This window comes from Anastrepha obliqua, chromosome 5, assembly GCF_027943255.1.
Source record: "Anastrepha obliqua isolate idAnaObli1 chromosome 5, idAnaObli1_1.0, whole genome shotgun sequence".
NCBI lineage: Eukaryota > Metazoa > Arthropoda > Insecta > Diptera > Tephritidae > Anastrepha > Anastrepha obliqua.
Genome location: NC_072896.1, coordinates 112,770,442 through 112,788,255, shown reverse-complemented (window position 1 = coordinate 112,788,255; position 17,814 = coordinate 112,770,442). Strand labels below are relative to the sequence as shown.

The following is a 17,814-nucleotide window of genomic DNA, read 5'->3' as shown; positions in this document are numbered from 1 at the left end:
ACATAAATTAGGCATAACTAACACCAGCACCCGCAGATTTTACTGCGAAGATGAGGAGTCTATACGAGGGGTGCCTTTTATATGTCGGGATTTGGCAATCCTGGTGTTGCAATCTGGCAACTGACAGCTGTATCACAAAGTTTGACATTTTTTGGCTTTTACGTAATCAGAACGTTTTGAAATACCAGCACTATATGTGTGGTTTACAGTAACTTAAAAGATTCATCTCGGTCCAAAAATGGAATTAAATCGTGAACATTTTCGTGCGATTATTTTTTACAACTTTCGAAGTGGATTAACTCAGCAACATTGCATGGATGAACTTAATTCATTTTTTGGCGATGGAAGCTCCATCAAGGACCAGTGTTTATCGATGGTATGGTGAATTCAATCGTGGTCGTAGTTCACTCCAAGACGAATTTCGTGAAGGTCGTCCAAAATCAGTTGTTGTTCCGAAAACCATTGATGCTGTGCGCGAACTGATATTGCAAGATCGTCATGTGACCTATCGTAAGATTGAGACAATCTTAGGCATTAGTGGGACCAGCATACATTCAATATTGCACAAAAATTTGAGTGCCAAAAAAATTTCTTCGCATTGGATCCCACACAGTTTGTCAATCGCTCAAAAAAGGCTCGTGTCTATTTGTCGAAGGAAATGCTCAAAAAATACGATCGCGTGGCTCCGAAACACGTCTATGACATCGTGACAGGTGATGAATCATGGATTTACGCGTATGAGCCCGAAAGTAAACAGCAGTCGACTGTATGGGTGTTTCAAGATGAGCCAAATCCAACAAAAGTTGTTCGCGCACGAAGCACTTCCAAGCAAATGGTCGCCTGTTTTTTCGGAAAAACTGGACATGTCGCAACCGTACCACTAGAACAACGCAGAACAGTAAATTCAGAGTGGTACACAGCCATTTGTTTGCCAGTTGTCTTCCAAGAAACGAGGAAAACCAATCGCCAAAGACGGATCACTCTTCACCAGGACAATGCGAGCTCTCACACATCGGCTCAAACAACTGCATTTTTGAGCACCCAAAACATCGAATTAATGGGTCATCCGCCGTATAGTCCTGATTTGGGAACGAATTACTTCTTTTTATTCCCGTACGTAAAAAACAAACTGAGAGGTCAACGTTTTTCGACACCTGAAGCAGCGGTTGCGGCATTCAGAATGCATGTTTTGGAGGTACCTCATTCAGAGTGGCAAAAGTACTTCGACAATTGGTTCAAACGCATGCAAAAGTGTATAGATCTTCATGGAGAATATTTTGAAAAACAATAAAGTGATTTTCAATGATTAAAATTTGTTTTTGTTCTCTAATCCCGACATATAAAAGGCACCCCTCGTAGAACATCTCATCATCGAATGTCCGGGGTTGACGTATAGAAGGAAAAAGTGTTTAAACAAGTTCATGCTTATAGATGAAGACCTACAATCACTCCCCCAGAAGGAGCTGGTACAATTCATAAGCATACTTAACAGTCAATAGACAGCATAGGGTGCACAATAGATCAATATGGTTTCAGTGCTAAAGGCCCATACCTTAACCCTTTACTACCATTAACCATTAACCATTACTTTTTTTTCCACTCATATATTCTAAACCAGTTAATTTTTTTTAATTAGTTTTAAGTTTCAAAATACTTTTTTGAGGAAAAAAATATGTATAAATTGGGATTATGCGTTTGTTGAATATATTTACTGAAATTCTTTGGTAATTTTTCTCCTATATTTTCTTTAATTTATAAATATTGAAAAGAATAATAATTGGCAGGGTAGCATTGCGGCAACGCTCGCTATTAGTGCATTTGTTGATCAAATTTGGGGAATTAAGCTCAAAGTGAAACAGAAGAGGCGAATTATTTGATAAAAAAAAACAATGGCAAAAATGCAGAAAGTGTTGCAATTGGCCTTTCAAAAACGAGAACAATTTTGCGTACGCAATTTTGGTTTTCTTCGACACATACGAGATGCATGAATGTAGTGCAAAAAAGTGTACGGGAAAATATAATGGGCCTCATCTATTCGCCCCTTCCCCGCTTGCTATCTCTATGCTCCATTAACTTGACGAAAAAATTCCATGCGAAAGCAACAACAAAGCTCTCGAGTAAGATTCGCCGCTAACGGGTATGGCTATAGCTCATTAGGCCGCACAGTCTTACCAACACAAATACATAGTTTAAGGCAGTTCTCTTTCCGTTCATGTTCATTTATACTATTTAGTTGTTTCATCTATTCGCCACTTGCTAAGGCTTGGCAAAAAGAAGAGACCTAATTGAGATATGCAAGCTGAATTGTAGCCTAGACTGAAGGGCGGCGTTAAACGGGATTACCGGCGCAGTTGATTTTGATTAAAATTGTAGTGTAGCAGCCGCTTATGAGTGAATAGCTAATTTGCTAAGAAATAATTATTTATCAACAAAAAAAAAAATCTTAAATTGCTATTTCTAAACTGCTCCGAAATATCAATACAATTAATGTAATTTCGAACCTGTTAGTGCAAACTAGCATTGCATTCAGTCTTAGGTGGTAATAATTTGGGTAGAAAATTTTCCTCAAACTCGCACTTTGCTCTTTGAATTTTTTAGTTCCATTATCGCCGTATTCTTATCGGCTAATACTCGTAAATCTTAAGTCTTTTGATAGCCGTAGATCGGTTATTAGACGTTATTAACAGTGTTGTTGAAAGTTATTACTTTGTTAGAATGGATTAGATTTAATGTCACCAAGCGATTTCTTCGTAAATTTTTCGATTTTATTGTAGAAAGGCGACAACAAAATATGCCAGTAATGCTCCCATTTATTGTACCATTGGAGAATTTATTAAAAAAAATTAAAAAATAAATAAAATAAATAAATGGAGCGTACACTTCTGTTGGGTGTTTGGCCGAGTTCCTCCTCCTATTTGTGGTGTGCGTCTTGTTCCACACAAATGGAAATTAATGCCCTGCCCATAATTCTGTATCGCTTGATTTTTCTCTGCCAAAGGCAGTTATTTCTCTCTTGAATAGTTTTTATTTTAAATATTTTTAATATCAGTTTGGGTAAAAGGAAATCTATTATTTTCTCGGTAGATGGCTGTAGTGTTCGATATCTCGTAAAGTATCGATCAAACAATTTAAAGTTTATGCTCGTCGTCAAGGTGACATTTCACACTGAACAACTTCTTTTGCCGTATTTTGTTTGTTCCATTCAGTTGTGAATTACGGGGCAATGGAAGTCAACAAAGAGAAAATTCAGTACATTTTACAGTTTTTCTTTGACAAAGGCGAAAATGCAAGACAGGCCACTGAAATTGTGAATGGTGTTTATGATGCCGATACTGTAACAGCAAATTACGTGCAATTTTGGTTTCGCCGATTTCGTGCAGGCATTTTTGATGTTAAAGAAAATGTCCATAATGTCGATGAAATCACAGAAATACAGGGGGGCTGATGAATTTTGCTACATTAAGAAACTCAAATAACTTTTTTTTTAGTGTATGGAATTCATTTATTTTTTTTTCAAGTTGAAGGTCATTAAATTTTATTAAATGTAGCTTAACTAGTTTTAAAAATTATTGAATTTATCATCTTAGTAAAAAGTTGTTCATTGCTGCTTTGAGAGTTGCGACAGGAATAGCCGCAATTGTTGCCCGAATGGATTGTTTTAGTTCATCCAAATTTGTTGGCTTTGTTTTATAAACTTCTTGTTTACATAAACCCCACAAGAAAAAGTCAGGTGCAGTAAGGTCAGGCGACCTGGGGGGCCAACGAAATTCGGAGTTTCTTGAAATCAGTTTATTGGGAAATTTTCGTCGCAACTCTGTCATAACAGTCTGGGCTATGTGGGACGTTGCCCCATCTTGTTGAAACCACACAGAGTTGAAAGGAATTCTCTTTCGGCGTAGTTTTGGATAGAAAAATTCTTTCAGCATTTTCAAATAACGGTCTCCAGTAACCGTAACGGTGTGACCATTTTCTTCAAAAAAATAAGGCCCGACAATACAGCGTGAAGAAACCGCACACCACACTGTCACGCGAAGAGGATGCAATTCCGTCTCGTGGAGTATCTGTGGGTTAGAAGTACTCCATATTCGACAATTTTGTTTGTTCACATTGCCGTTTAAATCGAAATGGGCCTCATCAGACATGAAAAGGCAGTTTAACATGTTTTGGTCTTCTTCCACCATTTGCAGGATCTTCTGGCAAAATTCCAAGCCAATCGGCAAGTCTGCTGCATTCAGTTTGTTAACCATTTGAATTTTGTAGGGAAATAAGTCTAAATCTTTGTGCATTATTGTTTGCAAAGACTGTCGGCTGACACCAAGTTGAGCAGATAAGCTTCTTGTTGAAACCCTTGGATTGCTTTGTATAGCTGCAGCTACAGCAGCGATCGTTTCCTCCGTCCGAACTGGAACTGGAACTTGCGACTGGTCCTTGCTCAGCAAAATTATTCACCAGTCTCATTATGGTCCATCTGCTCGGGGGATCGCCGCCAAACATCCGCCTGTACTCTCTCTGTACCAAAACTACGGACTCCAGTGCGTTTAGCGGCGGACTATCCAAATTCTTGTTTGCGTGTCCCAGTTATCCATTTTAATAAATTTTAAAGATCAATCTGCAAATTAAAACAAAAATGGAACAGATAACTTAAAAAGAAAAAAAGTTATTCAATTTTTTTTTTGGTAGCGGCTTTCATCAGCCACCCTGTATGTAATCGAAGTTGACCGGCTTGTTAATAGTCGTAGCATAAAGATCGACCATAAAACGGTTTTAAATCATTTGCGCAAAAATTGTACGTTAAAATGATAGATTTCTTTTTTCCCAAACGCATATTAAGTGCATTCGTTTCATCAAGCGAACTACAGTGTCAAACATTTATTTCCATATTTTGTAAAAACAATTCATTCCCAGCGAGATAAGAGGCAGTTTACCATTTTTCCTCAGATGCACTTTAAAAAAAGATTTATGCATAAAATAACTTAGACTTGCGAGCATGGAAATTCGTGTGAAAGAAAACTGTAGTTTAGATGGAGACGCCCTCTACAAGGCAACAAAGTTCATACTAAATTAAAAAAGAAGTTGTCTGTAAAGTCGGTTTACTGACGATAGTTTAACGTGACAACGTCATAAGAAAATATTGATGGAGTGGTTGCAATTTTCAAAACAAAATTTTAATTTTATTTGTTTGATAGATATTTTGTATGGGTATAGAAAAGGAGGTAAATGGAATTGCAATGGAATAGGTCAAGTTACATTTACACAAACGTGAAAAATGACGAAACACTTATCAAATTCATGAAAGATATGTTCAATTTCGATTGTGCAACAGACGTTAATAAGTCAACAACACTAAGAGGCACCATCATCGATTTGCCTTTTCAAGACACATTACACTCGAAACACTCCCTTTCATTTCCTCCTTTTTCTATCATCGTCCTATTCTCAACAGAGAAATGGTTCATTACCATGCACACAGGAAGAATGCATATGCAAATACAAGTATGTGAATTTATATACAAATGCGCATATACATACATATATACGCTCACTTAAGTAGGATGTCGAACGTTGCCGTTCGTTTGCTTTGTTCGTTCCGCGCTTTCGCTTGCAGTTCATTCAAGGTAACGGCAATGAGCAAGGTAACGACAAATGAGGAAGTTAACACTAATGAGCAAGGTAACGACACATTTTTTCGTGCGTGCAGCCGGCTAAATCGGATTATAAGACGTTATCACGTCAAAATTAAATATAAAACCGTTTCGCAAACACCTAAACTGTCGACAGCAAGACTATTAAAAATCTACTACAGATATGTGAAGTCTGAAGTTTACCATCAGTTTCTGAAAAGCAGTCCTTACTTGTTAAACATAGACTGTGCGCCCTACCCCAGGATTTGTTTTGCTTTAAATTCCCAAATTCATTTGTGTAATGGACGATAAGAATTATCCTGGTGACAGTGAATAGACTCCAAAATTTTCCGTCGAGCTTCCAAACATCGAATCACCGATATAGCCAAGACAAAGTTTCACAAGAATATTTTAAATGCTGAGCGTAGCACAAGCGAATATGTCTAGAAAATCTGATGAGAATATCGGAAAATGTCTTCCTGCTCTTAAGAATTTCATGAATGGTCATAAGAATGACAAAATAATACTTTTGCTGAAATAAGCGTCTGTTCATTTGATCAAAGCAGTCAGTTTAGGCACTTGGCCCGTTATGGTGCCGCATTCGTTTAGCAGGAATTGTATATCTCTGCTTCACATACGTAGAGTTTTCCCAATTATCGAACGATTGTCTACTTAAAGGAGTAGTTTTCAAGGTACAGTACTAAGATACTCTCTAAAAGTGGGTTAGGTTTTGCGGTTGCTAAATAGAGCCCTCAATATGACGGGATATCACATTCATCCGTTTTGATACCAATACGAAGAGAAACTGGGAATAAGGACGTTTGTGACAAAAAATCCAAGGTTGATAAATTAAAAGACTTGGTCATCTCAAGCAAAATTGTGAGACTAACTTCGGCCACTCATATAAGGTTCTGTCGAGCGCAATGTGTGAAATACTAAAACCATATGGCAGCTCACTGATTGGACCTCATCGGTGTGGTCTTAGACCGGGAAAGTCCGCCATCGACCAGATCTTCACACTACGCCTAATCCTGGAAAAAACCAATGACAAAGATAATGACATAACCTTTCGTTTAAAGACCTCCTACCCGGTCATCAGCAGCCTGACAGTTGTTAAAGGGGAATTGTACAAATTATTTCTCAGGAAAGCGCAGAAAAGATGGAGCTCCATTTCTGCATGTATATATAGTATATATACATATATAATGGGCGCTTACACCCTTTTTGGGTGTTTAGCCGAGCTCCTCCTCCTATTTGTGGTGTGCGTCTTAATGTTGTTCCACAAATGGAGGGACCTACAGTTTCAAGCCGACTCTGAACGTCATATATTTTTATGAGGAGAGTTTTCATGGCAGAAATACACTCAGAGGTTTGCCATTGCCTGCCGAGAGGCGACCGCTATTATGCTCTTCATGTACTATTTCGAAAACTATTGGCCCCAGAAGGACTCAGGAAGTCCTGGGGACTCCTCGATATTCAACTTCAAAACTTGTTTACCGGTTAATGAACGATCGGCACATACGTGGAAAAGCTAGGGTTACCATTTAACCCCCATTACATTAGCTGTGAGGACCCTTCAGAGAAGGAGACTGTTGAGCACTTTCTCTGTAAATGTCTGGGGTTGGCAGCTAGATGACAGCTTGGGGAAGTGCGGCAACCTAAATCCCATCAATCTTCTCCATTGTATCAACAGCTCTGGCTGCCTGCAGACATCTGCCTGTTGGAGGTCTCATAATGGCATCAAAATGGCGCTTCAGTGCTACTTGAGGAGTGCCAGCGTAGTAATTCAACCATTTCACCTACCTACCTATCTTTCGCCTCCTATTCGATAATAAAATTGCTTTTGGTAGCCCGATAAGAGATCGCGTATACGCCATGATGTCTAAGTTCGGTATTCCAGCAAAACTGATTCGGCTTTGCAAAATGACATTCAGGTTTCAGACAAGGCGATCCACTATCATGCAACCTCTTCAACTTCCTTATGGAAGGGGTACAGTGGAGCAAATGCTGTTCACTAGAAAAGATACACTGCGTTTTGGATCCAGCATTTCAGCGGACAACTAAACTTTTGAAGTTGTCAAGGAATTTATATATCTGGGCACTGCCGCCACAATAACAAACGATGTCAGCCTGGATGAATCACGCTTGCTAATAGGTGTTACTATGGTCTCAATAAGCAAATGTGTAGCTCAGACCTCTCTCGCCCAACTCCCCCAAAAACTAGCACTCTACAAGACACTCATCTTACCCGTGCTACTCTATGTCGCTGAAGCATGGATTGTGTCGCGGACTGATGCAGCCGCTTTTGGGGTATTCGAGTGAAAGATACTTCCCAAAATCGTCGGCCCTCATCATGTTGGCGATAACTACTACAGTATGAGTTCTACGACGATGTGGGCATAGTTAAGCGTATCTATGCGCTGGCTGAGCCACGTCGAGCGTATGAATGTTCAGATAACGAGGTAGAAGACAATGACGTAGGAGAGCACCCTCCCTCCGATGGAAGGAGACCAAGTCGAAGGACCCCTATCATCGCTAGGTGTAACACATCGGAGATGGCGCGCGCAACGCAGAGACGCCTGGAGAGTCGGCTTGTTGCAGTCGGCCTTAATCCGGTAATAGGGTGCGATCCTTGATCAGGCCATATGAGTAAGTAAGTAAGTAGCTCGGCTACCAAGCCATCAGAGATTGGGCAGTAGAAATCTGTCCGCACACAATCTCAGTTTGGTCATAAACAAACCGCCGTCACATTCTACGTGACGTCAGCAATTCAACTCATTCCTTGAGACTTGCTGCGAACCAGTTAACGGGCGGATGTTGACTGCACCTTTTGAATTCTGTGCACCATGAAAAAAACGCCATCTCTGATCTCTGAAGATACTCTCTAGTTCCAGTAGTCTCTAGTACTCTCTAGTCTAGTAACAGAAGTTTGAGACGTATCAAAATAGTGAATATAAAAGTGAGACTGCCTTTTTGTTTATGCTTTTTTCCAATAGCTGCTATGAGTTGTTATCATATTTCCTTTTTCTTATCGCTTTTTGTTGGTCTTATCAATGCAAGTTGCAAAATACGTGGGTCGCTGACTTATTGTTTTTATTGCCTATTTATCATCTGGCATAGTTTTTTGCTGCTTATTTTACATGGGGCAAACTACATATAATATATTGAACTCTATTATATATATATTAAATGCATGCTCAATGATATTTGAATACTGTTAAGTAATTTCTTTTTTTTTTTTTGTTATAACGACGCACGCACAGGGTACTCTTTTGTGACTCTGAGTGCTTTTTAGTCTATAACTTTTGAACAGCTTCCTTTTTTCGGACGTTGTTTTTTTTTAATTATTGCAAAAAATCATGCGTCTTAAAATATGTATGTATGTATGTAAAGTGAGATATTCAAAAATGTTTGAACAGGGTGCCTTCATAGGGACTGAATCGCGAGAATTATGAAAATGGTTTAAATAAACGAAGTAACGTGTTTTTATTTTTTTATAATTTTTTTTAATTTTATTTAATAAAAGATTTTAAAAATTTTAAATTAAAAAAATCCAAGAAACGTGTTTTTATTTTTTTTTGTTTTTACATTTTTTTTATTTTATTATTATTTAAAAAAATATTTATTAAATTTTAAATTTAAATTTAAATAATTTTTTTTTAATTTTATTTTTATTTATTTATTATATTTATATATTTATATTTTTATTTAATTATTATGCCAATGGCTTAACAACTTTACAGACTGTATAGCGTACGAAATAATTTGAAACGAAAACAAATAATTAAAAAAAAATTGTTTGGGGAAAAAGAAATCCATTATTTTTGTTCACAATTTTTGCGCTGTTTTATGGCCGATTTTTATTTGCTGGGTGATGCTACGACTACTAACAAGCCGGTCAACTATGACTATTTCTTTGATTTTATCGATATTTTCTGATATAATTAAAAATTTTTTTTTTTAATTTGCAGTTACTGCATCGGCATCATTCACAAATTCAACGGTGTGGCTTGCATTTTCGCCTTTATCAAAGAAAAACTGTAAAATTTACCCAATTTTCTCTTTGTTGACTTCCATTGTTTACACCCTGTAACTCACAACTTAATGGAACAAACAAAATAACGCAGAAGAATTTTTTTAATGTGAAATGTCACCTTACCAAGGGGTATAAATTTTAAATTATTTGATCGATACTTTACGAGAAACCGATCACTAAAGCTATCTTCCGAGAAAATAGATTTCTTTTTCCCCAAACTAATATATAAAAATGACCTTCTATTGAATGAAAGCTGAATGATACTCTTATTGTATTTAATTTTTGTTGGTGCTTTTATTCTTGCTAAAAATGAATCTATATATCATTCCGCATATATTACTCGAAAACCGCATCAAATTAAATCATTCATTTTTTGCATCTGACCGCATAAATATCTGTGCTTTAAGCAGGCCACAAACCATGGTAATTGGTGGAAATCGGTGAAGGATTTTCATTGCAAGTTGTTTGCCGCCAAGTATACATACACACATGGAACGCGGAGAGTACAAATAATTGTCATGTATGCCATGTTGCCTTCCCTTTTTCCGCTCTTGTGTTTACACTTCGAAATCTCTCTAATTTTCATGCTGTTAAACATTTTGCCAAATGCAGGAATCCAGTGAAATTTGTACAATAGTAATAAATGCTGAAATTTTATTGTTACTTATTGTATTACTTATTATTTGTTATTTTTTTATTTTTATTGTTATATTTGTTTTACAGCTTTTTTGATGCAGGTAATACTTTTTTACAAAAAAGAAAATTACTTGATCTTTATTAAATTTAATAAAAAAATGTATACGACTTGTAATGATGTATGTACCGTTTACCATTGCAGAAAGAACAATAACAAAAACAAAGCTTGCTGAAAAAATATAGAAACAAATCATTTTCTCATCAAAATATGCTCACAGCTTAAATGATGCAGTGTATTTTATATTTTCTCTGAGAATGCAATTACGGCGAAATGTATTTTTTTCTGTTTAGCTTAGCGTCATAAGTCATACTCAAAAAAATTTTGTAAAGAGTTAAAAGTTGAAAAAATTTAAATTTTTTTAAATGGGAAAACGGTCCTCACTTGAAAATAGGGAAGACGTTATTCGTCATTATAAAGAGGGCAAAAGCCAACGAAAGATTTCAGAAATTGTTGTTATTAGTTCCTCAACTGTCCAGCACATTATAGAAAGGTTTCGCCACGAAAACAGGATAGAAGATACGGGCAGATCTGCGCAAAATAAAATATTTAATGATGCAGATAAGGGATGGATTGTTCGGAAAGTTATTGAAAAACCCGATTTACGAACGAAGTCGAAAAATAAAGGGTGACTTTTTAGCTATTATCTTTTTAAACACTTGGTTTAAACAGCTGACGCACGTTTCGTGTTTTGTTTCACTGTCAAACATCTTCAGTTTGGTCCGTCTCTCAAACGAACAACGCTTGCAAATCATTGAATTTTATTATAAAAATGCGTGTTCTGTTAAGAAGGTTTAAGATCCACTTTTTTATCGAAAAATTGTGTTCAGCGACGAAGCTCATTTTTGGATCAATGGGTACGTAAATAAGCAGAATTGACGATTTTGGAGTGAAGATCAGCCAGAAGAATTGCAAGAGCTACCAATGTATCCAGAAAAGGTCACAGTTTGGTGCGGTTTATGGGCTCGAGGTATCATTGGACCGTACTTCTTCAAAGATGCGGCGAATCGTAACGGAACTGTGAATGGTGAGCGCTACCGTGAAATGATATCCAACTTTATTTTACCCAAAATGCAAGGGCTTGTCTTACATGACATGTGGTTCCAGCAAGACGGTGCTACATGCCACACAGCACGAGTAATAATGGACTTGTTGAGAGGCGAGTTCGGTGAACATTTTATTTCACGTTCGGGACCTGTCAATTGGCCACCCAGATCGTGCGATATAACTTTAGATTATTTTTTGTGAGGCTATGTTAAAGCTCATGTCTATTCAGACAAGCCTGCTTCAATTAACGCATTGGAAGACAACATTAAAGCATTTATATGTGAGATACTGGCTGAAACATTGGAAAGAGTACGTCAAAATTTGACTAAGCGGATGGACCATTTAAGGCGCAGTCGCGGTCAACATTTGCATGAAATAACCATCAAACATTAAATTATATGGACTGTACTATGGATTTAAATAAAAATTTCATGCAGTTTTCTGAATTTTACGTGTGTTTTTTTTTTAAACTTTTCTATAGCTCTTAAAAAATCACCCTTTACTTAGGCAAGATCTGTAACCCTGAAACTATTCATAAAGTTCTACGCGAAGAAAATTTTCATGGAAGTACAGGCCGAAATAAGCCGTTGATTAATGCTCGTAATAGAAAAAAGTAATAGAATTTTGCAGACAACATTTGAACAAAGACATTTCGTTCTGGAAGTCCCTTGTTTTTGCGGATAAAAGTAAATTTGACCTTGTCAGGTCTGATGAGAGGTCCTGCGTTTGGAGAAAACCAAACACCGCGCTTCAACCATGTAATTTGCGCTCTACAGTTAAACACGGCGGGGGGATTGCAAGTCCTATTCAGGTGTCAGAAATTTTAACATTTATTGAATAACATGAATAAAGAGATACATCTGGATCTGCTTAAAGATAATTTAAGCGGATAAAATAGGCATTAGGGATTCGTTTAGGTTCTACCAAGACAACGATCCCAAGCATACGTCTAGTATTGTAAGAACTTGGTTTATCTGGAACTGCCCACATGTAGAACAGACACCTGCACAGAGTCCAGATCTCAACGTTATTGAGAATTTGTGGTCAGTGCTGGAAAATAAAATAAGAAACCACAATATTTCTAATGCTTCTGATCTGAAACGGGCACTACAGGAAGAATGGGATAAAATTAGATCCGATTATTTAGCAAAACTTGTAGAATCTATGAATTCCCGATGATGCTTTCCATTTCAATTCAACCGGACTATTCGGGTCATGTTCTTCGATTTCGATGTAACTGAAATATGTTGCTCTCTGGTCAAAATAATGAGACACGTATTTTTTTGTTCACCCGAAAAAAATTTTTTTCAAGAGTTATCGGCAATTTTATTTTTCGGCTCAAACTCGATTTTTTTTAATTATATAAGGAAATTTTTTTTTAAATGCCCATAACTTAGTCAAAAATGAACCGATTTTAATAATTCTGGGTTCAAAATGATCGTCATTACTTACAGGAGCGACTTCAGGTAGAAAAAATTGCAAAAAGGTAGTTAAAAATTTTTTATTTAGCAAAAAAGAAAATTGAAATTGAGATTTTTTCGAAATTCAATATTTCAAAAAGTGTATTTTTTTTTATAACTTTTTCCAAATCAAGAGGACACCTCAAACTTCAATTAAGCTGAATGCCCAGTAGCTAAAATGAGTTGTTTTTGAGTAATGAATTTTTGAGTAAAAAACCTGTTTCGCACTTTTTGTTTTTTGCAAAATAAAAAACCTTCAAATACTTTTTTGCAACTGTTTCTACATGAAATCGCTCGTGTAAGTAATAACGATCATTTTGAACCCAAAATTATTAAAATCGGTTCATTTTTGACTAAGTTATGAGCATTTAAAAAAAATTTTTCTTATATAATTATAAAAAATCGAGTTTGAGCCGAAAAACAAACTTGCCGATAACTCTTGAAAAAATTTTTTTTCGGGTGAACAAAAAAATACGTTCTCATTATTTTGACCAGAGAGCAACATATTTCAGTTACATCGAAATCGAAGAACATGACCCGAATAGCCCGGTTGAATTGAAATGGAAAGCATCCGATTAAAAGCTGCTCTGAATGAAAAGGGATACCCCCCGTAGTCATGAAATCGAAATATTAATGTGTTTATGTTTTTTGAATTCTTTTAATTTAGTGCATCATTTCAGTTGTGACCTCAAAACTGTAACTGAATTATTTTAATTTGCCACATCTTCCCTTTTGTTATTTTTGTTATTTAACAATAAAAAATATAAGATTTTTTTCTGTTATGGAAATACCATAAAATATATTTGATATTTCAATAATTTTTTTTTTGGCTGCATCAAATAAGCTGTGTGTCACTGTATGTTTTTTTTATATATTTCTTTCTAGTTTTTTTATTTTTAATTTGTTTTATCTCTTTTAAAATTTTTTGTTTTCAATTTCTTAATTAATCTAATTTTTTTTATTTTTAAATTTTTTATATATTTTGTGCTTCTATTTGTTTTCTGCGTAAATAATTAAAAAGAAAAATCTTAACAAAGTTGGTTGTACAATCTGTATATACACGTTCCAACTCATTGTACAACCGCTAACTCCGCCCACCAAAAAATTAAAACATTTTAATGGAAATTGGGTGTACAACCCCGCTATACATGATATAACTGTTTGTCCAACATGCCAAGTTGATACAACGGTTGGAGCGTGTATACTTTGCATTTGTTTGTGGCCCGCCTAAGAGACTGTGACTTAAGGGGTTAGGTGGGTTTCAAAAGCTCAAAATAGGTACATTTTTATGAATTTTTTTTAATTTAATCAACAGAATATTTCATTCCATCAATTTAACACATAAAAGATACATATTTTATAAGTAGTTTGTGAAATTTTCATTGAAAAATTTTGAAAATTAAGGCGTGGACACGTCGTCTCCTATGACCCCTCAAAAAAAAGGTTCTCTCGGCGTAGTCAGGATAACTCATGACAGATTCATCTGAAATTCAAAAACAAAAAATTTTCTGTTAGTAGATGTTTCAAACTCGTCCTTGGACGAAGGAAAAAAAAAAACAAAAATTACATTTTTGGCGGCGTTGAAAACAAAAAACCCTTATTTTGAGTAGAATTTGCACCCATCATGCCCTTGAAAAATTACTTGGAATAGAAAGAAAAAAAATTCCTTCGTTCAAGCACGAGATAATGTTATTCCAAAGATGTGTGCAAAATTTGAACAAAATCGCTTCATAACTTTTCGAGAAATCGTGTCCACCGACTTAAAAAATCGAGTTTTGAGATAAACGCGCTTAAAAACGAAACGCTGCACTGACATGGCCTGATGGGCGGAACTTCTGAAGGGTCTATCTCGTAGAATTTTACTCGGATCAATTTGAAATTTTAGGAGAATATTTTAAACATATACTATTTAATAAGATAAAAAAAAAATCGATTTTTTGAAATTTTCAAACCCACCTAACCCTTTAAGTGGCATACAATAGTTCTAATGAACTAAATATCACTCATACGCAGAGTAGTCTAATTCCTTCTAATAGACCTGCAGGATTTGTCAACTGATACGAGAACACAATTTTCTTTTTACTTTTATTTTCATTCAAAAATGTAAATATTAAATAGGGTAAAAACTTTAGCGTATACGGAACTCACTATGCTTGTGACACATCTAATAATAAAGGGTGGTTAAATTTCAAGGGCCGATGTTGAATGTGAATCACACCTAAACGTCAAAGACACCGTTGGACTTCTTTCTTTGGGGTTATTTAAAAGAAAAGGTGTAAGTCGATAAGCCAGCAACAATTCAAGAGCTAAAGAATGAGATAATTCGACATATTGACGGCATAGAACCTCAATTACGCCTCAGCGTAATCGAAAATTTGGACCATCGGATGGAGGTGTGCCGCGAAGGCCGCGGCGGCCATTTGGTCGATATTATCATAATAAAGAGAAATGACAATAACTTCCTAAAAAAATGGTATTTTATTCAAAATCAACACCGGCCCTTGAAACTTAACCACCCTTTATTAGAGAAATTTGTAAAGTAGTGTATATGAGTGTCTATACGAATTTGTATGTAGATATATTATGTTTTTCAATTTATCACTTAACTCACCCTTCACATGTTTTGACTAGTAAATCGCGATAAGTTGGATATTTCCGCAATATATTCGAGACCTTCCAGTCTTCCTGCTTCATATCGGTCACATCACACTTTGCCATAGTTGAAACGTTTTTTCGTCACTTTGTTCACATTCAATAATAAATAAGCGTAATTTTATCCTTACGATTCACTACACCTCAAGTTGCTGTTTATAGCAAACCGCACAGTAATAAACACAAACTCGAATGCAACTTTAAATTTTGCTTAATGAAAACAAACAAAAAGAAGTCAACCAACAAATGCGCTGGAGACCAACACATACATACACACATACACTATAAACTGATATACATATGCGAGTATTATTAATATATTAGAATTGCAAATTAGCGAAGGTCGACGGTCGATGGTCGACCGCAAACAGATAGTGGATAGTGGATAGATGGCAGCAGCGATAATAATTCAGTACTGTTAGCAAACTAGTTGCGGTGATTCGATTAGTTGTAGCAGAGCGTAGCTTTGTTCGTTCAAAATAAAAGCGATTAAGCGTTAAATACAAAATACTTTTTGCATACTTTTGTTCAAGTTCGCAGCTCTGTGCGACGCGCTGAGTTCTTATTTATTGAGTAAGCACCAGCGCACGCCTGAATCGTCTTTTTATTTGTTTCAGCCCATCTAAGACAGACATTCAGGCTCGAACAACGCAAGTCACTAATGACACTTTTTACTCTCTCCAAATCGATCTTTATTGCTTTCTTGTTTATTACATTTTTACATTATTGCATATATTCAAGGGGTAAAAGGTTGAGGGTGTCCCATAAGAGATTACCAGTATTGAGTACGAGAATCCACTAAGCTATGCGCTTATGCCTTGACTGATACACAGCAAATCACTAACTGAGCCGGCTGAGTTGTGTTCTCTGAAATACTTTGTATATTTTTATATTATATGTGCGCACATATGTATATTGAATAAATTCATAAAGAGTATTAAATCATATGCATATAATTGCTTTAATTGCTACATTAAGAGCTCAATGGTAACCTTTAGAACCGGCAATTGACAGTGGCGTGCATAAAAATAGAAACATTTAAATGTACAATTTTTTATTGTTTGTTTACCTGTTCGTAGATACCAATGATTTGAGACTTTTTTTCAATTTCAAGCGTTTATTAACAAAAAATGGTTACAAATTGAATGTTCAAAATAATAGCCATCGCTAGCGACACATTTTTCCCATCTCTCAGGCAATTTGTGGATGCCACGCCAAAAAAATTGGCCGTCTTTGGCCGCAAACCAATCATCGAGTCATTTTTTGGCTTCTTCGTGAGAATTGAAGCGCTGCGCGAAAAGTGCGTGGCCCATCGATGCAAACAAATGATAATCGGAAGGCGTCAAGTGTGGTAAGTAAGGGGGCGTCCATAAATTACGTGAGATGTTTAAGGGGGGGAGGAGGTGGACTCAAATCTCATCTAATCTTTTGTTGGAGAGAGGGGGGGTTTCGGCAAATATCACGCAATTTTTTTTCTGATTGAAACAAAACAAAATTATACTATTTTGGTCCATTATCCAGATTGTACATGCTTAAGATTTAATCTTAAGCGTAATCGTAGTATGATTAAGATCATTCACTAATTCATTCGAAAGAAAATAATTTCATTCATACTTCGACGTTATACATTACTACTGTCAAACCACCATATTTGTTTTACACCAAATAGCTCAATTTAATCTGAATTTACGGTACAGTGTAGCCCGTCCTTTGTTTTCGCGCCACTATCAGCCGAACGCGCGACTCGAGGAACAAGAGCGTACGAGCTGAGTGGCAGCGACACACGGACTGGTTCCAACCTTCTTTGTTTATTTTTCTAAATGTTTTACTCGACTCAGTTCATGCCCTTACTAATTTAAAATGAGTTATCACGATTTTTATAACGCATACGTCAAAAGATACGTCTATAAGGCGAAGAAGTCCTGCCAGGACTATGTGATAAAATTATGGAATACTGCGAAGCAAAAATTCCCGAAGAAAGAAGAGTTAATACATCACATTAAACATGAGATTGATCGGCTTCTCTGGGAATCCACTGAGAGAAAAGTTCAGTCTACTTTAGCATTCCTTCAAAAGGTAGGTTAAATATATTTTTTTAAGAAAATACTTTTTTTTTTATATAATTTCATATAGTGGGCCAACTTATATAGCAATACGAAGTGGCAAGCACTCTTCGTCAACTGCAACTAGTCACGCTCAAGACTTGGACACTCTTTTAACAATTGATTCTTTTTCCAAATTTATAAAGAATATAGACGGCAAAGTTAAACCTGTTTTTATAATTTCAAGTGACGGTGGGCCTGA

The 17,814-nt window shown here is 36.1% G+C and overlaps 1 protein-coding gene across 1 annotated transcript in view; it reads right to left on the bottom strand.

The window, feature by feature from the left end:
• The window catches only part of LOC129247029 (cytochrome b5-related protein), a 36,575-nt gene extending 20,240 nt beyond the window's left edge, over positions 1–16,335 (bottom strand). Inside the window, exon 1 of the mRNA XM_054885890.1 lies at positions 15,470–16,335. Coding sequence (XP_054741865.1) covers positions 15,470–15,576 — 107 coding nt within the window. The 5' untranslated portion in view covers positions 15,577–16,335. The remainder of the gene's footprint in view (positions 1–15,469) is intronic.
• Positions 16,336–17,814: the final 1,479 nt, after the last annotated feature.